General features: G+C 44.1%; 1 protein-coding gene across 1 annotated transcript; it reads left to right on the top strand.

Moving 5' to 3' along the window:
- The first annotated feature begins 385 nt into the window (after positions 1–385).
- LOC125466257 (uncharacterized) lies at positions 386–25,891 on the top strand. Its single transcript, XM_048560553.2, has 4 exons — positions 386–748; positions 11,768–11,822; positions 15,105–15,305; positions 24,921–25,891. Exons 1-4 carry the CDS (start codon positions 674–676, stop codon positions 25,289–25,291), a joined length of 702 nt encoding a protein of 233 aa, XP_048416510.1. The 5' UTR covers positions 386–673; the 3' UTR covers positions 25,292–25,891.
- The last annotated feature ends 204 nt before the right edge of the window (positions 25,892–26,095 follow it).

Raw genomic sequence — 26,095 nt, 5'->3', positions numbered from 1 at the left:
CAGAATTAACTGATGCAACTTCCACATATTGGACCTAACACACTAGATTTTTTCTTAAATTGAAAAAAGTCAGGAGTAACAGCTGAATTGCAAGCCCTCTTTATTTACAGACATGCCTTGGTTTTGCAGTTCGGCCAGGTGCCCTGTAGAGTGCCAACTGACACGATTTTATCTAAAGTCAAAGCGTAATGGGCACAAAATCCCATTGTCTAAAGAAAGAGTGAGCTGTTCTGTTGGCCACTGACCGCAAAACCTGGCTTTAAATTGTCCAAATTGCCGCCTGGAAGGAAAGATTTCGTATCGGCGAGCTCTTCCTCCCCCTTTGCATTCGGGTACTTTTTTTAAGCCCACCCCACTTTGCCAACTGGCAGGCGGTATTGTTATTTTGCACATTCTACGCTGAAGTGCAGCTGGGGCAGGCACCGTGGGACAGGGTTCCTCCTCTGCCAGAGCACTCCTGATGGTTCACCGCTTTCCACACTCGTCGCCGCAACAGTATCCCTGAACCTGACAGATTTACCAAGACAGGCCGCGCAGGGCCAGAGCTACCGGTGCTAAGCGATTCGAAGCGATTACAGTGCTGCACAGATTCGTCCTATAACTTTGACAGGGAGTTCCGTGCTTTGCGCATTCCGAGGGGAGTTGGGAGAAGAAAGTTTCCCTATCTCAGGAGATGTCACACTGCCGCAGCTCCTGGTGTTGTTGCTGCTGTCCTTGGCGCCCAGAGGATCTCGACGCTGAAGCTGAGGTGGGTGCAGACACTTAGGAAAGCCACTAATGAACAGCGGAGGGGACTGGAAAATATAAAGGAGGCTAGGTTTGCCATTGCACTCTTCCGTCAACTTCACATAAGCAAGGATTCCCCTCCCCAAAAAAAGGTGGAGGATTGCCGACTGTCAAACGCTGACTTGTGTAGAAAGCTGACGTTGTCTTATTTGGGCTCAATTTTGCGATAGCGTGGAATTTCTTACAACTTTTAGTTTATCCTCTATTTCTGTTTGAGGATATGTTGCTAATACGTTCATTAACACAGATTTAGCTACTTTTTGACCATAAGATTGTCTCCAATCACTTTGTGTAGGCGAACATGGTGTCAGTGTTTGGTCTGGTGCTGTAACTCCTCTGGCAATAATGCCCTAATTGGTTGTAAAAAAATGCGTTTGCAACTGGTTTTGCGCTCAGTACTTTGTTTTATTTTATTTTAGGTTACAATGAATTGCAGGTCATTGGAGTCAGATTCCTTAGTATTAACAGAGCGTAGCTTTGTGGACTGGCACAGTACCAGAACCTCGCAGAAAACAAGCATGGAGAGTGGGTCGCAGAGCGCAGTTTGGCTGGCAAAGCAATTGCTCAGGAATTTGCAGGCCTGACCCGACATTCCACACTGCACCTCCACCCACGCACCTCGGCCCACCAAACCCAAATTCTACAGACTCAACCCCTACCCTCCCCACATCCTGCTGGACCCAGTTTCTCCCACTCTTACCTACCCTAGTCACTGTATCACTTATCTTGACTCCTTGCACCATGGCACGCTACTCACTTTGTACCCTACCCTCTACCCAGCTGGCACCCCATTGACCCAGCATCCTACCCACCTGGTGCCCTACTTATTGGAAACACTGCCCTTTTCCCATCTGGTTTCTCATCCATAAGACATAGGAGTGGAAGTAAGGCCATTTGGCCCATCGAGTCCACTCCGCCATTTAATCATGACTGATGGGCATTTCAACTCCACTTCCCTGCACTCTCCCCATAGCCCTTAATTTCTTGTGAGATCAAGAATTTATCAATCTCTGCCTTGAAGATGTTTAACGTCCCAGCCTCCACTGCGCTCCATGGCAATGAATTCTACAGACCCACCACTGTCTGGCTGTAGAAATGGCTCCTCATTTCCGATCAAAATTTACCCCCTCTAATTCTAAGGCTGTGCCCACGGGTCTAGTCTCCCCACCTAATGGAAACAACTTCCCAACGTCCACCCTTTCTCATCCATGGAACCCTACATTTCCCCCAGCATTGCCAAATGCCATGACTACAATCTTGCAAGGTTTTCTCAATTTGGGAGCATTTAGTTTAGATTGGAAAACTGCAAGTCACCACTATTTTTAAGAAAAGCATGATGGGAAACTAAGGAATTACAGAGCAGTGAACTAGTTGTCAGCTGTCAGGAAATGAGTGGAATCTCAACGTAAGGATAGAATAGTTGAACACCTTGAAAATTGAGCTATCCAGTGATTAGATAGAACCAGCATGAATTTGTACTGTACAGGGCTTCCCAAAATGGGTTTGTGATTCTCAGTGCGTTTGCAAGATGAACTTTTGGGATATGAGCTTCAAAGTAGCAACGCAAGCTGTGTGGCCCTTTAAAATGCTCGCAATTTTTCAACTGGAGGGTGTCGTGTAACCGACTGCACAATCGAGTCTGATTAATTTGTGTTCGAACCTGTGTGTAACAGTAAGTGGGGAGAGAGAGAGATAATGGGGACTGCAGATGCTGGAGATTCCAAGATAATAAAATGTGAGGCTGGATGAACACAGCAGGCCAAGCAGCATCTCAGGAGCACAAAAGCTGACGTTTCGGGCCTAGACCCTTCATCAGAGAGGGGGATGGGGGGAGGGAACTGGAATAAATAGGGAGAGAGGGGGAGGCGGACCGAAGATGGAGAGTAAAGAAGATAGGTGGAGAGAGTGTAGGTGGGGAGGTAGGGAGGGGATAGGTCAGTCCAGGGAAGACGGACAGGTCAAGGAGGTGGGATGAAGTTAGTAGGTAGCGGGGGGTGCGGCTTGGGGTGGGAGGAAGGGATGGGTGAGAGGAAGAACCGGTTAGGGAGGCAGAGACCGGTTGGACTGGTTTTGGGATGCAGTGGGTGGGGGGGAAGAGCTGGGCTGGTTGTGTGGTGCAGTGGGGGGAGGGGACGAACTGGGCTGGTTGAGGGATGCAGTAGGGGAAGGGGAGATTTTGAAACTGGCGAAGTCCACATTGATACCATATGGCTGCAGGGTTCCCAGGCGGAATATGAGTTGCTGTTCCTGCAACCTTCGGGTGGCATCATTGTGGCAGTGCAGGAGGCCCATGATGGACATGTCATCAAGAGAATGGGAGGGGGAGTGGAAATGGTTTGCGACTGGGAGGTGCAGTTGTTTTTTGCGAACTGAGCGGAGGTGTTCTGCAAAGCGGTCCCCAAGCCTCCGCTTGGTTTCCCCAATGTAGAGGGAGCTGCACCGGGTACAGTGGATGCAGTATACCACATTGGTGGATGTGCAGGTGAACCTCTGCTTGATGTGGAATGTCATCTTGGGGCCTGGGATGGGGGTGAGGGAGGAGGTGTGGGGACAAGTGTAGCATTTCCTGCGGTTGCAGGGGAAGGTGCCGGGTGTGGTGGGGTTGGAGGGCAGTGTGGAGCGAACAAGGGAGTCGCGGAGAGAGTGGTCTCTCCGGAAAGCAGACAGGGGAGGGGATGGAAAAATGTCTTGGGTGGTGGGGTCGGATTGTAAATGGCGGAAGTGTCGGAGGATAATGCGTTGTATCCGGAGGTTGGTAGGGTGGTGTGTGAGAACGAGGGGGATCCTCTTGGGGCGGTTGTGGCGGGGGCGGGGTGTGAGGGATGTGTCGCGGGAAATGCGGGAGACGCGGTCAAGGGCGTTCTCGATCACCGTGGGGGGAAAGTTGCGGTCCTTAAAGAACTTGGACATCTGGGATGTGCGGGAGTGGAATGTCTTGTCGTGGGAGCAGATGCGGCGGAGGCGGAGGAATTGGGAATAGGGGATGGAATTTTTGCAGGAGGGTGGGTGGGAGGAGGTGTATTCTAGGTAGCTGTGGGAGTCGGTGGGCTTGAAGTGGACATCAGTTACAAGCTGGTTGCCTGAGATGGAGACTGAGAGGTCCAGGAAGGTGAGGGATGTGCTGGAGATGGCCCAGGTGAACTGAAGGTTGGGGTGGAAGGTGTTGGTGAAGTGGATGAACTGTTCGAGCTCCTCTGGGGAGCAAGAGGCGGCGCCGATACAGTCATCAATGTACCGGAGGAAGAGGTGGGTTTTGGGGCCTGTGTAGGTGCGGAAGAGGGACAGTAAGTGTTCATTTTGCCAGTTTTTTCATCAACTGCTCGAGGGGAGAGGCAGATGTGGGTGCCAGAAGGAGGGAGAGATAAGGATTGGTGAAGGAAAGGAGAGGTGTTGCATGGTCCAACCATGCAATAAATTTTATAAACCCTTCAAATTTTTTGCCAGGGTCACACAAAATGCAAGGTATGAAAATAGGGCCACACTGCAATAAATTGTGGGAAGCATTATTATGGAATGACATATCTGACAAACTTGATTGAAGAATCTGAAGTGGTGATGAAAGTTGTGGAGTGGGAATGACTCTAAATATTATTTGATTAATTTCCAGAAGTCATTTAATAAACTTCTCATAAGTGAATATTGACAAATGGTGAAGCTGATGCAATTGAAGGCCAGTTGTGGAGCTGGTTAGGAAATTGGCTAAGTGGAAGTGGAGAGTAGGAACAATTATATGTTTTAATTCATAAGGTACATCCAGTGGTGTACTGGTTCACAATAGTGACTCAATAATTCACTGCACTTATTAATAACTTCAGTGATGAGATAGACAGCTACTTCTGTGAGTTTATTGATGGCACAAACATCAATGGTATTAAAACCAGTGTATGTGGAAGCCGAAAATTACGATGAGATATGGATAGATTGAGTGCATGGACTAAACCATAACAAATGGAATTCCATGCAGGCATATGTGAGGCCAACCACTTTAAACATTAAAAAGTTACAGCATCATACTTCAAAGGCCTGCCAGCCATATAATTAAATTGGGGTGAGATGGGTAGGTTCACCCCTGATATTTACACCCATAAGGTACAGACAGCCCTCCTTCAGCATACTATCTATTCCCTTTGTTGGTAGATTTACCACCACAAACTCCAATTGCAGTAGTAATCTGAGATGTTACTGTCAAAATACGGGCGCATCTGATCATGTATTATGACTTTGGGAACATAAAATGCTCTACATAGTTTAGAAATAAAAAGTTGTGATTTAAGATCAAACATTTTTATTTAGAGTCATAGCCATAAAGGTATACAGTCCAACTCATCCATGCCGACCAGATATCCTAAATATTTCTAGTCCCATTTACTAGCATTTGGCCCATATCCCACTAAATCCCTCTTATTTATTTACCCATGCAGATGCTTTTAAATGTTGGAATTGTAGCAGCCTCCATCAATTCCCTTAGCAGCTCATTCCAAACATGCACCACCCTCTGCATGAAACAGTTGCCCTTCAGATCCCTTTTAAATCTTTCCCATCTCACATTAAACCTATGCCCTCTAGTTTTAGACTTGCCCACCTCTTGGAAAAGATCTTGTCTATTTATCTTATCCATACCCCTCATGATTTTACAAACCTCTATATGGTCACCCCTCTGCCTCTGATGCTCCAGGGAAAATAGCCCCAGTCTACTTAGCCTCTCCCTATAGCTAAAATCGTCCAACCCTGATAACATCCTTGTAAACTTTTCTGAACCCTTTCAATTTTCACAACACCCTTCCAATAGCAGGGAGACTAGCATTGTACAGGTTTCCAATAATGACTTAACCAATGGTCCTGTACAGTTGCAACATGACCTCCCAACTCCTATACTCAATGGACTGTCCAATAAAGGCAAGTGTACCAAATGCCTTCTTCATTGTCCTATCTACCTGTGACTCCACTTTCAAGGAACTATAAACCCGCACTCAAAGGTCTCTTAGTTCAGCAAACCCTTTCCAGGACTTTACCGTTAAGTGTATAAGCCCTGCCCTGATTTGCCTTCCCAAAATGCAGTATGTCATGTTTACCTAAATTAAACTGCCTCTGCCAGTCCTTAGCCCATTGGCTAATCTGATCAAGATCCTGTTGTACTTTGAGGAAACCTTCTTCATTATCCATGACAGCTCCATTTCCCAAAACTAATTTCATAAATAAAAATTGAAAGATTTTTAAAATTCACAACAATTCCAAATTATACTTTTTGCGTATTTTAATAAGTCAGCCTTTCCTTACAAACATTTCCTCTGCAAAGTAAATTATTAAGAATTAACTTGCAATGCATATGCTAGTTTTACACTTTCTAGCCTACCAATCTGTGGAGTGTACACTTTCACTGGGTAAGAAGTCTAAATATTTATTTTATAGAAATCTAATTTAGCCTAATCTGGTTTGTAGTTTGCAGAGGCACAAAACTGTAACAGTTTGAATCCTGTAGTTACCAGCCTTAAGCAGGGTTTCCCCCCCCCCCCGCCAAAGGCTCCAATGGAAGAGCAGCTAATTGAGAATCAACTTAAATTGAATCCCTGCTAAGTTACTCAGTAGACCTTTTATTTTGGGTATAATCAACTCAGTATGATTTTAAACTTGAGTGCAGTTTACAATAGAATGTTGGAGTTGAGCACTTCAAGGAGTTATTAGGAGAAATGAAAGAAGTGTTTGGTTGCTTTTGCCAAACAAAACAGCTAATTTGTCAATAGAATTGGAGAGTATTTCTAGTCTTGAAAGTAAAAGTTAGGTCTTTACTTTGTGTTTCTGTCCTTGACTTTTTATTCTCCCCTTTTCTTAAAGACAGCTTTTTAGATATGGATTGACACTAGCGTTAAAAAACATTAAAAGCATTAAAAAATGTGAAGCTTTGGCAGCAATCTTCAGCCAGAAGTGTCGAGTGGATGATCCATCTCAGCCTCCTCTGGTGATCCCCAGCATTACAGAAACCGGTCTTCAGCAATTCGATTCCCTCCACGTGATATTAAGAAACAGTTGGAGACACTGAACTCCAAAGCCTGACAACATTCTGGCAATAGTACTGAATACTTGTGCTCCAGAACTCACCATTCCCCTCGTTGAGCTGTTCCGGTACAGTTACAACACTGACATCTACACAACAATGTGGAAAATTGCTCAAGCATGTCCTGTACATAAACAGCAGGACAAATCCAACTCGGCCAATTAGTGCCCCATCAGTCTACTCTTGATCATCAGTAAAGTGATGGAAGATGTCTTCAACAATGCTATGAAGCAGCACCTGCTCAGTGATGTCCAGTTTGGGTTCCACCACGGCCACTCAGCTCCTGACTTCATTACAGCCTTGATCCAAATATGGACAAAAGAGCAGAATTCCAGAGGTGAGCTGAGAATGACAGCCCTCGACGTCAAGCCTGTGTTTGACCGAGTGTGGCATTGAGGAGCCTGAGCAAAACTGGAATCAATGGGAATCCAGCAGCAAACCCTCCGCTGGTTAAGTCATATGTGACACATAGGAAGATGATTGTGGTTATTGGAGGTCAGTCATCTCAACTTCAGGACATCTCTGCAGGAGTTCCTCAGGGTAGTGTCCTTGTCCCAAACATCTTCATCTGCTCCATCGATGACCTTCCCTCCATCATAAGGTCAGAAGTGGGGATATTCATTACTGATTTCACACTATTAAGTACCATTCGAGACTCAGATACTGAAGAAGTCTGTGCAAATGCAACAAGATCTGGACAATATCCAAGCTTGGGCTGATAAGTGGCAAGTAACATTTATGCCAGGCTATGACCATCACGAACAAGAGTCAATCTAACCATTGTCCCTTGACATTCAAGAGTGTTACCATCACTGAATCCTCCACTATCAACATTAGGGGGTTATCAGTGACCAAAAACTCAACTGGACTCACCAGTTAAGGACAGAGGCTACAAGAGCAAGTCAGAGGCTGGGAAGACTGTGGTGCCTAACAGATCCCCTGTCTCCCCAAAGCCTGTCCATAATCTACAAGGCACAAGTCAGGAGTGTGATGGAATACTCCCCACTTGCCTGGATGAGTGCAACCCCAACAACACTGAAGAAGCTTGATACCATCCAGGACAAAGCAGCCCACTTGATTGGCACTACATCCACAAGCATTCACTCCCTCCACTATCAATGCTCAGTTGCAGCAGTGTGTACTATCTACAAGATAGTCACCAAATTCACCAAAGATCGTCAGACAGCAAAAACCCACAACCATTTTCTAGAAGGGCAAGGGCAGCAGATATATAGGAACACCACTACCTTCAAGTTCCCCTCCGAACCATGCATCATCCTGACTTGGAAACATATTGCTGTTCCTTCACTGTTGCTAGTTCAAAATCCTGGAATTCTCTTCCTAATGGCATTGTGGGTCAACCCATAGTAGGCAAACTACAATGGTTCAAGAAGGTAGCTCACCACCACCTTCTCAAGATCAACTAGGGATGGGCAATAAATGCTGGCCAACCAGTGATGCACAAATCTCACAAAAATGAATAATTTTAAAAAAAAAAGCCCATGCTGCTGCATCAGTTTCATGAGCAGAGGATGGGCTGCCTGCCCATGGGCCCAATTTAAAAGTTTTGAAGTGTTAATTAATGCCTCATCCACCCCACTGCTGTTTTGATTTAATGGGTGGCAGCAGAGATCTGCATCTGACATGCAACTGACAGGTGGAATGCACAATTAACAAAATATGCAGTGCCCTCAGCTTTGTTAACAGGGGCATAGAGTACAAGAGTAAGGGGGTGATGTTAAACTTGTATAAAACGTTTATTTGCCTTAAGCTGGAGTATTGTAGGCAATTGTGGGTACCACATTATAGGAAAAATGTGAATGCATTGGTGAGCTTGCAGAAGTAATTTACAAGGGTGGTTCAGACAATGAGAAACTTCAGTCATGACAACATATTGAAGAAGCTGGGACTGTTCTCCTTGGAGAGAAGAAGGTTGAGAGTAAATTTGATCAAGGTTTTCAAAATCATGAACAGACTGCATAGAGCAGATGGGGAGAAGCTATTCCATCTCATAAAAGGAACAAGAATGAAAGGGCATAGACCTGAAGTGATGTGCTAAAGAAGTGAAGGTAATGTGAGTAAGGAGTGTTTCACACGGCAAGTAATTAGGGTATGGAATGCAATGATGGGAAATGTGGTGGAGGCAGGCTCATCTGAGGCATTTAGGATGGCATTGGGTGATTATTTCATAGAAATAATATGCAAGGTTATCAGGAAAATAACAAACGTGGCCTTACCAAAGACTTGTACAGCTGTAACATGACATTCCAACTCCTGTACTCAGTAACAAAAACAAAAACAAAGTTGCTGGAAAAGCTCAGCAGGTCTGGCAGCATCTGTGAAGGGAAAAACAGAGTTAACGTTTTGGGTCCGGTGACCCTTCCTCAGAACTCTGACTGCTGAAAGCAAGTGTGTCAATTGCCTTCTTCACCCCACTGTATACCTGCAACTCTACTTTTAAAGAACTATCTACCTGCACTCCTAGGTCTCTCTGTTCCACAATCCTCCCCAAGGCTAGACCATTAACTGTATAAGTCCTGCCCTCCTTTGTCTTAACAAAATGCAACATCTTGCATTTATCTGATTAATTCATGTCTTTCTAACAACTTGCTTAAGACTTGAGATTGTAATGGCCTGATCTTTGGTTTCCTGCAGCTGGATTTCTGCTATGTTTGTGTGACACTTGTGTCCTTTGAAACAGGACCATTGCTCGGCTGTTGGCTATACCTGAGTTGGTAACCCTGCCCCAGTTTCTATATCAGATTCCCTGTCATCTTAACTTTGACTCTAGCATTTATGCTAATAGGTTAGCACATGGTTAAGTGTGATGCCAGAGTATTTTAAACTTGGTTCGGGGGGGGAGTAGTTGGCCACAGAACTGAACCTGAAGTTCTTTTAGTCTTTGAGTTGTTCAAGGGGAAAACGGAAATGGCAATCTTTGCAGAATTTGATTGAAATTACCAATCTCTAAAATAGGCTTCCAGAAAATATACATCTTCCCTTGACTGTTTTCTTAATATCCTGGAGTTGTTCAGCCTGGAAAGCCTGGACAAGTAGTAAGCGTATGAGAAGAGCTATAACTTTGTGGATGTGGGCCCTGTGGACAGATACACTGAAGAAAGCCAACTCAGGGTCTGAGCCTGTGGAATCATATTGTTGGCAATGTGGGTATAGTTGACTTGAAAGCAATATGCATATAGAATTGTCAGTGCTGATCATGAAGTTAATTAGATGTGGGGGTTTCACAAGCAGTACTGTGGATTGGAGTCAGCCTGGGATAAGTTAACAAATGCATGTATTATTTCTGCAGTTATGAAGCCAAATTAGTTTGAGTAGCTTCCTGTGCTAGGCTACACTGAACTTGATATCCACGTTGAAAACATCCCATCCCATGCAAAGAATGGCACTGACTGACAGCTAACAAAACAGTCCTTCTGACACATCAACGAAAAACGATGCGTGAATCTGATGACTTGTAGTCATTACTGTAACAGACTCTATTCCGTACAAACTGATCATGGCCCTGCCTGGTGATGATATACACCTTGGTTCACTGCAAATGTCACGAACTGCAACCTGGTAACCGTTCTGAGTGGCAAAGACCCAAGTTTCAACCTTCCTTTGAAAATCCAGATAACCGTCAACTGTTGAAGGACTGGCCAGGGAAGATTGCTACTCAAGTAGAACAGCTCAAATTCTGAGTCAGACTTCTGAGCACATACTGACCTCTTTTCCTGTGAGATCCATTTCTGGTGGCATCACAACTGTGAGAGCAGAAGCTGTTGGTAACCTTGGCATGTGGCTTCTCCAGCCACATATACTTCGTCTGCCCCTTAATCTCATGGTATAATTCTCACAGCCCTCAAGACCTTTGGCACTACACCTGTCATCGGATTTGGAAAATGATAGTCAGAACCTCTGTTATTTTCTCTTTTGTTTCTTTTCGCATCCTTGGATATATTTCATCCAGGTGTAATGAATTATAGATTCACAGAGTTATACAGCACAGGAACAGACCCTTTAGTCCAACTCGTTCATGCCAACCAAGTGTCTCAAAGTAAACTAGTCCCACTTGTCTCTGTTTGGCCACTCTCCCTCTAAACTTTCACTATTCATGTATCTATCCAAATGTCTTTTAAATGTTGTAACTGTACCTGCATCTACCACTTCCTCTGGCAATTCATTCCACATATGAATCACCTGCTTCATGTTTGTCAATGTTCTAGTCTTTGTTTTTCTACCTTCCATACCTACTTGCTAATTTTCTACCATCCACGTTCAACTTTGCTCCTTTAGCTGGAGTAATGTATGCAATTTTGTTTATTGTGCATTCTACCTGTCACCTGTTCCTGCTCTGTTGAGGTGTAAACCATTTGGCTTTGGCAGGTACCACCTCCTCCAGAACCATTAAATGTCCCAGGAATCTAAAGCTGTCCCCTTCTGCATCATCTCTTCAATCGTGCATTCATCTCCACTATTCTCCCTGAGTTGATCATTTTTCATGCTCATGGTTTTTCCGCACACATAAAGCCTCTTGACTTCCCACATGGCACAGAAGATGCATTCAGTAGGACTTGGCTGCCCTGTCATGCTGTTTGTCTGTTGTTAGATGAAATAGCTTAACTTACAAAAATAAATTTAATATTTGATTATTTGATCTAGTTTAAGTTCAATATGGGTTAAATTAAAATCTACATGATGCAATTTCCTTCTTATTTACTATGTTTTACTATTGCATTTACTATAGCACTTTCACAAACTTCTGTGATGTTTGTTTATTCACTGTAGATTTTATGCAGTTTTTAGGATTCAGTCTCAGCCTTTTTATGAAGTGTGTTGTGTTGTGTTCCATGAAGTAATCTCTTTTCTGCTTGGAAATTAATGATGTGATAATATTATATGGTAAAGATTTATCTTTGTTCTTTGCAGCAAGAACCCCTGATGATTCCACAGTCGGCACGACAATTGCGACGTCCAACAGAAGGTACATTTCGTTAATACCTTATTTGTGTTGCTCAGCCTTGTTACTTTCCCATGCCCTCTGTCTGGTTATGAAACAACATGCATGATTATTTTGGTAGGCTAGCCAACAAGCTGAGGTCATGTTTCCGTTTTTAGTTTTTCAATATTAGAGTCTTTATATTTCATTCCTCTTGAATCCAAATTAAGATTAATAAATTTGGCATTATGGAATGGTTCAATCTGTGGTTATGTTTTCTGGACTGAGGCAATTTGAGTGTATTATTTTAGGAATACATTGTGATTTCATGTCAGAGAAATATGATCTTTGCACATGTAGATTTCTATGTCATTTAGTTTGAAAACCTTTAGAAATAATGGCTTGGATTTTGTGATGGAATAATGGTGACACAGTGAGCACACTTCATTATTAAGGAATAGATTGGACAGTCCATTCCACAGATGTGCAATTCAACACACAACTCCAGAAGTTACTGCCTGCTTTGCTCTGCTCCTTCGCGAGTTTTGTTTGGCTAAAACCTTGAGAAGAGACTTGGAATTGAAATAGGTGGAAGGTGTGAAGTTATACTCACCTCTGTTACCCAGTAAAAGATCCTCAGATGGGAATCTGCAATTTGCAGCTCATAGAAGGTTCTTTAAAGACTCAAATGCATCTCTCAATCTTGTCCAATTGGTTAGTATTAAAATGGGAAAGGACTAAATATAATTAGACAAGTGAAGTAAGAGCTATGTTTTTATTGTAGGGATAAAAATCTGATCATCATGCTGCACTTTAATTATTATTTTAATGAAAAGTATCATTGTGCTCTAAATTGACCTGTTCAAGTGAAGTAGCAATATCATGATCATTGATAATGGTCAGAATGTTATAGGGGTCTGAGCAATGTGGGCTATGGAGGAATTTGTGGGAGAAATGGATGAGATGTTTAGCAAGGCCTACTTCCATGTCGGGAGCATGTTGCTCCACCTTTAATGTTTTGGACAAGTAGCATAGCATTTTTCTTGCTAGGCAGTGGCTACTTGTCAAATAAGGGAGTTATTGCATGTCAAATGCCTGGTTAACTTGCCTCATTTATATATTAATATTCAGCTCCCGATCTTTCCGAACATGTCAAACAAGTTAGAAAAAATTCGACTTGGAAATCAAATCAAGTGGATACCTATCAAATTTAGCTTGTTGCTTGTTTTGAGGGACCTCTATGTCGAAGACCAGGCACCAACATCTCAGGGCATTCACCATGAGTACTGGCCACACACACAGACCAAGTCCAGAGATATTGGCATCCAATATGAGCCTGCTTGTAACAACCATGGCAGAACATTTCTATAAGGTTTTTGAGTAGATCTGTAGCTCTGGTTGCGGATGTTGTGGCTGGTTGCCTTGCTGAGCTGGTTTGTTGTTCCGCAGACGTTTCATTACCCTGCTGGGTAACATCATCAATGCAGCCTTCGATGAAGCGCCGGTGTGTTTTCCCGCCTGTTACTTAAACTCTGGTGTTACCTCACTTCCGGTTTTCCTTCACAGTGGAGTATATATAGGGTCTAATATGTATTTGTTGATGGCCTTCTTAGTGGAGAACCAGGCCTCTAGGAATTCCCGTACTTGTCTCTGCTTGGCCTGTCCCAGGATCCCGGTGTTGTCCCAATGAAACTGGTGTTTTTCCTCATTCATGTCGATGGAAATGAGTGAGTATTGGTCACATCTTTTTGTTGATGGTCGTGTACTCTTGTGGCTAATTGTCTTCCTGTCTAATGTAATGTTTGTCACAGTCTTTGCAGGGGATCTTGTATATTATGTTGGGCCTGTCCATAGTGCGTAATGGGTCTTTGGTTCAGGTTAGCAGTTGGCATAGGGTTGATGTGGGTTTGTGTGCTATTCTGATGCCCAGTGGTCGTAAGAACCTTGTGGTCAGTTCAGATATGTTCTGGATGTATGGTAGTGGGGCGTGCAGTATTTTCCTGGTGTCGTTCGTGTACTCAGTATCCTCTGATCCAGTTTTTTGGGTAACCATTGTCCTTGTATACTTGCAGTATTCCAAGAAGAAGAGTACCTCCTCCAAGCTCATTCCCTATATACAGTACCCTCTGTGTGAAAAAAATGCCCCTTGGTCCCTTCTAAATTTTTCCACTCTTACATTAAACCTGTTCCGTCTAGTTTTGGACTCCCCCACCCTGTGGAAATGGCCTTGTCTTTTTACCCTGCCCATGGCTGTCATGATTTTATAAACTTTTATGAGATTACCCCTCAGCCTCCAACGCTGCAGGGAAAATAGCCCCGGAGTATTCAACCTCTCCCTTTAGCTCAAATCCCCCAACCCTGGCAACATCCTCATAAAATCTTTTCTGAACTCTTTCCAGTTCAATTTGGATTGGTATTTCATTGTCTGCAAACCCATTTCACCCATTCAGTAGTATAAACTAGTTGCTAGTTTGTTTTCTTGGAATAAAAATAGCACAACTGAAGTGTTTTGTCCATTTCTGGAGATCAGACTTGGAAAGGATATAAAATCTTTAGAGAAGTGCATAAAAGATCCAAGGTATATTCAATAGTTTGAGAAGTTGGAGTGGTTCTCTTTAGAGAAGGTTGATGACAATTTGATAGAGAGGCTCTAAACCGTACGTGCCCGGACTGAGTAAAAATGAACTATCGTTATTAGCAAAAGTGCAAGAACCAGTGGACAATGATTTTTAGGTAATTAACAAAGGAATTAGCAATCAAAAAGATTTGTAATCCAGTATGAGAGATTGCGGTATTTGATTGTGGCTTTCAAGTGGGCACTGGATAATTATCTGAATGGAAAACATATCACAGCTCCGTCGGGAAATGGGAGATTCTCTTGGCACAAGAAGTTGTGTCCCTGGCTCTGAGCCAGTTCAAGACCCACCTACCCTGGAGGTGCGTCACATGTCTGAACTGGTTAATTTAAAATAATTACAGGAAATGGGACTGACTTAAATGTTCTTGCAGAAAGTCAGCATGGGCACAATGGGATGAATGCCTCCTTTGGTGCTGTAACGATTCTGTCATAAATTGTGTGTGGAATGTAGAAATAGTACTATATGCCACAGTACCAGATATTGGAGTAAGCAGCTGTAATCTAGTTGATTATGGTTGTGAATAGGGAAGCTGCATTCTGATTTAACTTCCATATTATAGCGGAATATGGGTGAACCTGTCATAGGATGCCAAATCAGTTCTGAAGTTCTGAAAATGTTGTTTGTTGTTAAACATTAGAAAGCCACAAGTATTTATTTTTAAAATATTGAGTAACAAATTTTCTTACAGTTATGTCTATAAAGGATGGGAGAATTTCTGCTAAGATTGTAAACGTGGCTGAACTTGATCACTGTTTTGCAAATATTGTGGATACATTCAATCATCAACACAGCAATTACATAACTCTGTGTGAGTTCACAAGACTGTTGAAAGAATGTTGTCAGTGCAACACACTCATGGACTGTTTTCGGACACTTCAGCTTGAACACAGTAAGTACTTGGACGAAGGGATAAGATTGACATGGGGGCTTTGTTCACTGCCAGAAACATTCCCGGGGGTGCTTAGATTGCTGCAGAGTGGAATATTTATTAACATCTATTTTTGTGAGGGGTTCACAATATTAAAAATATTGTAATTAAAAATATGCTAAAAGCATCAGGCCAGAACTTGAAATATATATTTATATGGTCTTATATCGAATATGTTTGTCTCTCTATTTATGCTGACAGATTTGTTGTATATATCTAACATTTTCTGCGCTTATTTCAGATATCCAAGCATTTGTGTATTTTGCAACTTTAACTAAATTGTGACATTAACTTCTCATATTTTGTTCATTGAGTCCATACCATTTGGCAAGTGTGAAATTGAATAGGAAAATGTGTTGTACTTCCCACATTTTTAATTTCGCTTAATTTTTCTGCTGTTTAAGATGACGATTTTGAATACACTACTGGTATCTAATTCTAATATAGAGTACTTGTATTAAACTTGGAACAAAGTTTTTTTTAACATAGTTGAGCAGAGTTCAAAATTTATATCTGAACACTGGTTCGACAGCTGAAAACATGATGTAATAAGTCACAGCTGCAACCAATCCCAAGTTAAGTTAGAGTGGTTTAAAACTTTACTGTGCGTTGACCTGATGAAGATGGGTGACCAAGAAAATTGACATTGACAACCTCTTCACTGTTGGTCCGCTACCCCTATGTCCAACACAGCCAACTTCCGTGAAGATGGGAAAGTTAGGTTACTACAAAATCACATTGTTAAATAACAAAGTGTAGAGCTGGATGAACATAGCAGGAGCAAAAAAACTGACATTTCGGGCCTAGACCCTTCATAAGAAATGGGGAAGGGGGAGAGGGTTCTGAAATAAATAGGGAGAGAGGGGGAGGCAGATGGAAGAAGGAGAGAGGAGAAGATAGGTGGAGAGGAGACAGACAAGTTAAAGAGGTGAGGATGGAGCCAGAGATAATGGGAACTGCAGATGCTGGAGAATCCGAGAGAACAATGTGTGGAGCTGGATGAACACAGTAGGCCAAGCAGCTTCATAGGAGCACAAAAGCTGATGTTTTGGGCCTAGATCCTTCATCAGAAAAGCTGGGAGGTGCAGTTGTTTATTGTGAACCGAGCATAGGTATTCTGCAAAGCGGTGCCCAAGCCTCTGCTTGGTTTCCCCAATGTAGACGAAGCCACACCGGGTACAGCGGGTGCAGTATACCACATTGGCAGATGTGCAGGTGAACCTCTGCTTGCTGTGGAAAGTCTTCTGAGGCCTGGGATGGGGGTGAGGGAGGAGGTGTGGGGGCAAGTGTAGCACTTCCTGTGGTTGCAGGGGAAGGTGCCGGGTGTGGTGGGGTTGGAGGGGAGTGTGGAGCGGACAAGGGAGTCACGGAGAGAGTGGGCCCTCCAGAAAGCAGACAAGGATGGGGATGGAAAAATGTCTTTGGTGGTGGGATCGGATTGCAGATGACGGAAGTGTCGGAGGATGATGTGTTGGATCCAGAGGTTGGTTGGGTGGTACATGAGGATGAGGGGGATTCTCTATTGGTGATTATTGCGGGGACGGGGTGGGAGGGATGAGTTTTGGGAAATACGGGAGACACGGTCTATGGCATTCTCAGCTACTGCAGGGGTGGTAGGGGGAGGTTGCAGTCCTTGAAAAGCGAGGACATCTGAGATGTACGGGAGTGGAATGCCTCACCCTGGGAGCAGGTGCGGCGGAGGCGAAGGAATTGGGAAAAGGGGATGGCATTTTCCTATGAAGGTGGGTAAGAGGCGGTGTATTCTAGGTAGCTGTAGGAGTCGGATGAACTGTTCAATCTCCTCGTGGGAGCACAAGGCGGCGCCGATACAGTCATTAATGTAAGGTAGCAAGAGGTGGGGTTTAGGGCCAGTGTAGGTACAGAAGAGGGACTGTTCCATGTAACCTACAAAGAGGCAGGCATAGCTTGGGCCAATGCGGTTACCCATTGCCACCCCCTTTGTCTGTAGGAAGTGGGAGGAATCAAAAGAGAAGTTGTTGAAATGGGTACATTTATGTAATTTAGGGAACTTATTGAGAGCTTGCTAGCGGCCTGAGATGCCTGCAGGTGAGGATGGCTTGTGGGAACTATTTAATAGCAGAACAGTTCCAGCCTATCATGAACAGTATTGACAACATTGAAAAAGTTTGAAATGACTTTTATAGAATTAAGAATTGACAAAAATTGTTCCATAGCAATGAATTTAATCACATTAACATGACCATGCTCAAACCCACGTTCTTGTTCTTTTTCTGCCCTGGCCAATTTGAAAACACAGAATCTTTCCTTTCTTTAAGGAAGGACAATCAGAACATGACCTGCTTCCGTTATGTTTTGCCTCCAATTTAACAACTGCGCTCAATAGCTTGTCACCACTCCCATTTCCTCACCAGTTAAATGCTTGCCTGCATCAAAGTTGGAAGCCTTGTTTCCTTACCTTCAAGGATGGATTTACAACCTGGAAATGTTTCAGTGGTTCGGCCTATTATTGAATCCTAGTACCCAATTTCAGGTCAGACTTGGGCTTCCCAGTTAGGATAAATGCCTCATGCGTGTTACCCTTTCAGACCTAAAATCAGACCTAGTGCAATTTAACTCTAGAGGATTACAGGAGCCAACATTCATCGCCCACCCTTAGTTGCCCTCGAGAAGTAGTAAGCTGCCTTCATGAACAGCCTTGTCCATTTGCTGTAGCTAAACCCACAGTGCTATTAGGAAGGCAGGTCTAGGATTTTGATCCAGTGATACCGAAGGAACGGTGATATATTTCCAAGTCAGGAAGGTGAGTGGCTTGAAGGGAAACTTGCAGATGGTGGTGCTTCTATGTATCTGCTGCCCCTGTCCTTCTAGTTGGTGTGGTCATGGGTTTGGAAGGTGTATCAGAGATAATGGGAACTGCAGATGCTGGAGAATCCAAGATAATAAAGTGTGAAGCTGGAAGCTTGGGGAAACCAAGCAGAGGCTTGGGGACCGCTTTGCAGAACACCTCCGCTCGGTTCGCAATAAACAACTGCACCTCCCAGTCGCGAACCATTTCAACTCCCCCTCCCATTCTTCAGATGACATGCCCATCATGGGCCTCCTGCAGCGCCACAATGATGCCACCCGAAGGTTGCAGGAACAGCAACTCATATTCCACTTGGGAACCCTGCAGCCCAATGGTATCAATGTGGACTTCACCAGCTTCAAAATCTCCCCTTCCTCCACCGCATCCCAAAACCAGCCCAGTTCGTCCCCTCCCCCCACTGCATCCCAAAACCAGCCCAGCCTATCTCTGCCTCCCTAACCTGTTCTTCCTCTCGCCCATCCCTTCCTCCCACACCAAGCCGCACCTCCATTTCCTACCTACAAACCTCATCCCACCTCCTTGACCTGTCCGTCTTCCCTGGACTGACCTATCCCCTCTCTACCTCCCCACCTATACCCTCCACTCCACCTATCTTCTTTTCTCTCCATCTTCGATCCGCCTCCCCCCTCTCCCTATTTATTCCAGAACCCTCACTCCATCTCCCTCTCTGATGAAGGGTCTAGGCCCGAAATGTCAGCTTTTGTGCTCCTGAGATGCTGCTTGGCCTGCTGTGTTCATCCAGCTTCACACTTTATTATCATGGGTTTGGAAGGTGTTGTCTAAGGATCTTAGGTGATCATCACTTAATGTCAGTACCAAACTTCCATTCAACAATTCTTTCAAGTGAAATAGAAATATCTTTAGAATGATTGATTGTTGTTGTCAATTCCAATCAAGATTGCTTCATTCAAATTGAGTTTTATAGCACAAAATTGCCATTTTGAGATGTTATGATATTATTTAATAAATCAAGTCTTCCCATCAGACGTTATTTCGAATTAGCAGAAGTCACCCACGCCTGACAAATATTCAACTTCCGAGTTTGTTGATAATTTTTTCAATCAGGAGCTCAAAATCTTTCTAATGTGCTATAGTTTTGGCCATTTTTAATTTTTTTTTATCTGGATCGCTTTGTTCTTATTTTTTATTTTATCTGCTGTTTGGGTTTGTACTGTTGTTCACTTCCTACATGGTCATGCTTATACAGAATGTTGATCTTGCATCTGAAATTTTGTGCGTGATAAAGGTGAAGAATGATGCAACATTAGTACATTAAATCGGTGAGTTCTTCAGGGGATCTCCTGTCCATTTGCTCTTTATGTCATGTCTGCCTTGGAGCTCTGTGTTAGCTCTGATGAAATTGTGGAAAAGTGCAAGAACCCCGAAGAAATTTGCATCCTGTATTGCTGAACTCCTGTCTGCTAACTAGAAAGTGTCACATATGCACTGCCTGACAAGTGCAGGTTGAAATGGCAGATGGAGTTCAATTGGGGTAAATGTGAGGTATTGCATTTTGTTACAACAAACAAGGGTAGGGCCTATAATGATGGCATTGTAGGACTGGGGCACCTAGAGTTAGAGGTACATAATTCTTTGAAGTTTGTGTCACTTATAGGCAGGGTGGTTACAAAGGTGTTTGGCATGCTTGCCTTCATTGCTCAGTCTTCTGAGTATAGGAGCTGGGAAGCCATGTTGAGTTTGTACAGGACAGTGGAGGGGCCTGTTTTGGAATACTGTATCCAGTTCTAATTGCCCACTTATAGGACAGATATAATCCAGCTGGAGAGGGTTCAGAAGATATTTACCAGGATGTTGCTGGTATGGAAGATTTGAGCTACAAAGAAAGGCTGGGGCATTTTTCACTGCAGCGTAGGAGATTTAGAACTGACCTGATTGAAACTTATAAAATAATGAGAGGTATAGATCGAGTTAATGGCGAGTTAATGGGGGTTTTCAAGACTAGGGGATCATTCTTAAGGTGAGTTGGGAGAGATTTATTGAAGACAGAAGAGGCAATTTCTTTTTTACACAGAGGGTGGTTCATGTGTGGAATGAACTTTCTAAGGAAGTAGTGGATGTGGGTACAATTACAATGTTTAAAAGACATTTGGATAAGTACATGAATAGGAAAGGTTTGGAGGGAAGTGGGTCAGGAGCAGGCAGGTGGGACCAGTTTAGTTTAGAATTATTTTTGGTGTGGACTGAAGGGTATGTTTCCATGCTATTACTCTATGATCATTGTCATCTGGAGATTGAGACTCCACATTATACCTTTGTGCATTTTCTAGTAGCAGAACGTCCTGGTTTGGCACAGATGAAATAAATATATAAAAAGTACATGTGGGATAATCAGTGTCCAGTTTCCCAGGCAAAAATCACAGAACTGGCTTTTTAGCTTTGTTCAGCACACTTCAGTAGCCTTGTTATTCCATATAATTGTCCTCCGTTCTCTGTTCAAATGAGATCCTTGGCAATTATTTGCTGAATTGTGCCAAAGTGTCACAGTCTTGTCACAATGGATAGGGTGCGGGGTTAGATCAGGAGTTAATCTAACACTTTAATAATATTTTAGACATTTGGACATAAAGCAGTTTTTCTGCCACCTTCACCTCCATGCTTACTTCTTTAACTGGGAGCCCAACCCTCCCTCCACTGACCCCTTCTCCCGCCTCCAACACAAGTCATCCTACTGGACACCACCCCCAGGCCTCCTACCCTCCCTTGACCTCTTCATCTCCAACTGCCGTCGAGACATTAACTGCCTCAACCTCTCCACCCCTCTCGCCCACTCCAACCTCTCCCCCGCAGAAGGGCAGCCCTCCGCTCCAACCCCAACCTCACCATCAAACCCGCAGACAAGAAAGGCGCAGATGTATGGTGAACTAACCTCTACATCGCCGAGGCCAAATGCCAACTCTCCGACACCTCCTCCTACCGCCCCCTCAATCATGACCCCACCCCCGAGCACCAAACCATCATCCCCAACACCATCCATGAACTCATCACCTCAGGGGACCTCCCACCCACAGCCTCCAACCTCATTGTTCCCCAAACCTGCACCGCCCGCTTCTATCTCCTTCCCAAAATCCACAAGCCTGCCTGCCCTGGCCGACCCATTGTCTCCACCTGCCCTTGCCCCACCGAACTCACCTCCACCTATCTGGACTCCATTTTCTCCCCCTTGGCCCAGGAACTCCCCACCTACATCCGTGACACCACCCAGGGCCTCTACCTCCTCCAGAACTTCCAATTCCCTGGCCCCCAACACCTCATTTTCACTACGGACATCCAGTCCCTATACACCTGCATTCCTCATGCAGATGGCCTCAAGGCCCTCCACTTCTTCCTGTCCCGCAGGCCCGACCAATCCCCCTCCACCGACAACCTCACCTGCCTATCTGAACTCGTTCTCACCCTCAACAACTTCTCCTTCGATTCCTCAAACTTCCTACAGACAAAGGGGGTGGGCATGGGCCCAAGCTATGCCTGCATCTTTGTAGGTTACATGGAACAGTCCCTCTTCCACACCTATACTGGGCCCAAACCCCATTTCTTCCTCCGGTACATTGATGAATGTATCGGCACCGCCTCTTGCTCCCAAGAGGAGCTCGAACAGTTCATCCACTTCACCAACACCTTCCACCCCTACCTCAAGTTCACCTGGACCATCTCCAACACATCCCTCACCTTCCTAGACCTCTCTGTCTCCATCTCAGGCAACCAGCTGGAAACTGATGTCCACTTCAAGCCCACCAATTCCCACAGCTACCTAGGATACACCTCCTCCCAATCACCCCCCCTGCAAAAATTCCAACACCTATTCCCAATTCCTTCGCCTCCGCTGCATCTGCTCCCAGGATGAGGCATTCCACTCCCGCACATCCAGATGGCCGCATTCTTCAAGGACCGCAACCTCCCACCACGCAGTGGTCGAGAACGCCCTTAAGCGTGTCCCCGCATTTCCCGCAACACATCCCACACACCCCGCCCCTGCCATAACTGGTCTAAGAGAATCCCCCTCATCGTCACATACCACCCCACCAACCTCCGGATACAACACATCATCCTCCGACACTTCCGCCATCTACAATCCGACCCCACCACCCAAGACATTTTGTCATCCCCACCCTGGTCTGCTTTCCGGAGAGACCACTCTCTCCAGGACTTCCTTGTCCGTTCCACACTCCCCTCCTACCCCACCACATCCGGCACCTTCTCCTGCAACCGCAGGAAGTGCTACACTTGCCCCAACGCCTCCTCCCTCACCCCCATCCCAGGCCCCAAGATGACTTTCCATATTAAGCAGTGGTTCCCCTGCACATCTGCCAATGTAGTATACTGTATCCACTGTATCTGGTGTGGTTTCCTCTGCACTGGGGAAACCAAGTGGAGGCTTGGGGACCGCTTTGCAGAACACCTCTGCTCGGTTTGCAATAAACAACTGCACCTCCCAGTTGCGAACCATTTTAACTCCCCCTCCCATTCCTTAGATGACATGTTCATCATGGGCCTCCTGAAGTGACACAATGATGCATCCCAAAACCAGCCCAGCTCGTCCCCTCCCCCCACTGCATCACAAAACCAGCCCCGCTCGTCCCCACCTTCCTAACCTGTTCTTCCTCTCACCTATCCCCTCCTTCCACCTCTAGCCGCACCTCCATTTCCCACCTACCAACCTCATCCCACCTCCTTGACCTGTCCGCCCTCCCTACCTCCCCACCTATACTCCCCTCTCCACCTATCTTCGGTCCGCCTCCCCCTCTCTCCCTATTGATTCCAGAACCCTCACCCCATCCCCCTCTCTGATGAAGGATCTAGGCCTGAAACATGAGCTTTTGTGCTCCTGAGATGCTACTTGGCCTGCTGTGTTCATCCACCTTCACACTTTGTTATCTTGGATTCTCCAGCATCTGCAGTCCCCATTATCTCTGAATTTAATAATATTTTCTGATAAAAGCTCATGACCTAAAATTGTTTATCCACTGATGTTGCAGAACTTGTTAAGTATTTTAAGCATTTTGTGTTTAATTAAAAGATTAAATTGCCACTTGTGAGATTTTAGAAAAAAAGCTTACGTTGGAAGCAGAGCTATTGGGAGGGCCCAGAAGGTTGCCTGTCTTGGGAGTTCTCCAGTAACAGCCCCCCAACTTTAGTGACACATCCCTGGCCTCTGAAACCCAGGTTCTCCACCAGTTCCCCCTTCTCCCATGCACGCGCAAACACAGACACTGCCTGGCAAAAATGTCTAGATGTATCTTCAAGTTTTTGTGACGTGCTCTTCCTTCCCAGAGACTGTCTGTAGTCCAAGCACCGGCTACTACTCTCTTCTGCTAGGACCCCGGAGCTAATAACCAAATAGATAGACTGGCAGCTCCCTAGGGTGAGACTCCTGTCCCCGAGGGTTGGAAGTGCAACTGTCATGCAAACAAGACCACCCCCAGTGTAGTATTATTATGGATGGCTGGAAGCCTGGTCTATGTGATTCTGACTGAACTTTGTGCCTATCCGTCCACCCACGTTCCCTCCATTCCAGTGGAAATATTTGGGCAACAGTCATACTGTTAGTGCAGTGTCAGATCAGGGTGAAAGCACTTTACATCAATTCTGCCATTATGTTGTAAAAGCAAAATGTTAAGAAGATGGCCTTGCATTAGTAAATGCGCCGTTTGCAACCACAGGAGGTCTCAAAATCTTTTGTAGACTGTGAAGTATTTTTGAAATGTAGTCACTATCATTATGTAGTGAATTTTTTTTCCTGTTTGATAATCAGAACCAGAAATATAATTAAGCTGTGGTATCTGACATGGAAGGACTACATGAATTTAATGTGTGTTGGTTACGGACTACATGAAATTAATGTGTGTTGCATTGGTCAACCTGGCCTGTAGTTTTCCCAACTGAGTCTATTACTTTTGAATATCAGGTGTCTAATACCTCTTTCAGACTCATTCACAAATTGGGTCACAATTAAATTCATATTCTGGTTGGTTTTCATGGGTGTCCAAGAATTGGAATAGAGGTCCCTCAAGGGGAACAAGAAGACTTCCAGCTGAAGTACAAATGATTTATTTACTTGAACGCATAGCCACTTGGAGTACAAGTGTTCCAATTGGCTCTGTATCAAAACAGTGTGCCACACCCTTACTTTTGGTCCTCACCTGGACAATTTTCTTTTATCTAGGCCTGTACCAAGACTAACAGTCTGTATCTGGGACTACAATAGACACCTGCAGTTCCTCAGCAATACACAAATGAGGTCAACCAAACACTTTGTCTTAGGCCTGCTTCAAGTCTGTTTGTGTGCCTGTAGATAATTTTACATCCAGATTGTGTCCAAATCAGGATGCAGTCAAATTTCTAAGCTCAAATGTCCATTAATCACCATCACAGATTGCTGGACTCACATTCATTAAATCTCCTGCTGATTACATTTCTGTGAAGGATCTCCTGACTCTCAATCCTTACTTCAGTAGGTCAGCATGTGGAAACCCTGGGAAAACATTCCTTCTGCAGAAACAGTTTTCTGGGTTTTCTGCAGACCTACCACTGACTATATGATGGAAAATTGGAAAGCACAACTTATCCTGCTTCCAGGACATATTGGGGTTAGTGAAGTAGAGGTTATGGACAATATGATGATGCTTGCCATCCATGTTACATACAGGCAGTTAAAAACATTAAGGCCATAACTATGAAAGAGCTCAGTGCATTTTCTCTGTTTTCTTCAGGAGATTTTACAATCAAGCTTGACATGCAGGGCTATAATTTTTCACTTTCTGTGCAGCCCAAACAATCAATCCCAAAGCAACTTCTGCTTGCACAGCAGTATACGAAGGAACTGTGTACTTCGACAAAATCCATATTAGCAGCTGACCCTAAACTCCAGGAGATGATCAACTCAATGCTACAGACTGAAGATAAGCATCTTGAAATGGTGAAACATGTGAATGAATCCTATCAAGAGCGGACTCGATGTTTGTCGAATGCCAAAGATAATTTCACGGAATTAAGGCGAGCCAAACAGTTTTCAAATGTACACAAGGAATTAGCCGATAGGGTACTTAAAGAAATTGTGGGGCTAGTGGGCATAAATATATAAAAGTTTGGAACAGATATATGATCATACTTTGTGAGCTCATGGTTACAAAAACAAAACACCATGGAATTTAGTAACCATTTGAATGTTGCCTCCTGTAACTATATTCATTATTTTCCTGCCCAAGCAGTTTCCTTCATAGTAATGAATGCTTGCTATGTCACACTAATACAAGCTGATTAAAAATGGTGTTGGGATTTAGAATCTAACCTAAATAAAAACAATTCTTTAATTCCCATGTAAAGTATTCCATATCCTGAACACATCAGGGATAGGGTGGAGATTAAATTTCCTTACAAGCTCACTAGCTGATTTGAAATAACTTTGGATGATCTGTAGCAGCCTGTAAAAAAAATTACTTGCAGTAAATTTTCACTGAAAGTCATGATTGCATTCTTGAAAATGGCAACTTTAAGTGAATCATGATTTCCCATTTTAATAAATGTTAAAGCCAGAGATAGGCTCCTTCTGGCATTTCTTGTTTGGAATAAACAACATACAGCTTGAAATACAGTACCACGCATGCAGTACTGTGCATGCTTAACTAAAATAACTTGTAAAATAAACTCATAAATGTAACAAATACTGTGTACATTTACATTAAACAGCAGTCTCTTTTCAGCAATATCTCTGGATTGGGGATAATTTGCATCAATTCTAACTGAAGGATTGGAAATGGCTGATAAATCCAAGACACATTCTCGAGCTTTTACTCTGTGTGGGTCGATGTTTGGAAGGTCTTTTGGATGAGTTACATGGAGATTCTTGCACTCTTCATTGCTTTGAGGTGATCTCTGTATGTTCCTG

The sequence above is a fragment of the Stegostoma tigrinum genome, chromosome 2 (assembly GCF_030684315.1).
Source record: "Stegostoma tigrinum isolate sSteTig4 chromosome 2, sSteTig4.hap1, whole genome shotgun sequence".
NCBI classification, from domain to species: domain Eukaryota; kingdom Metazoa; phylum Chordata; class Chondrichthyes; order Orectolobiformes; family Stegostomatidae; genus Stegostoma; species Stegostoma tigrinum.
Note: the sequence above shows the minus strand (reverse complement) of the source record. Positions and strands in the feature narration are given on the sequence as shown.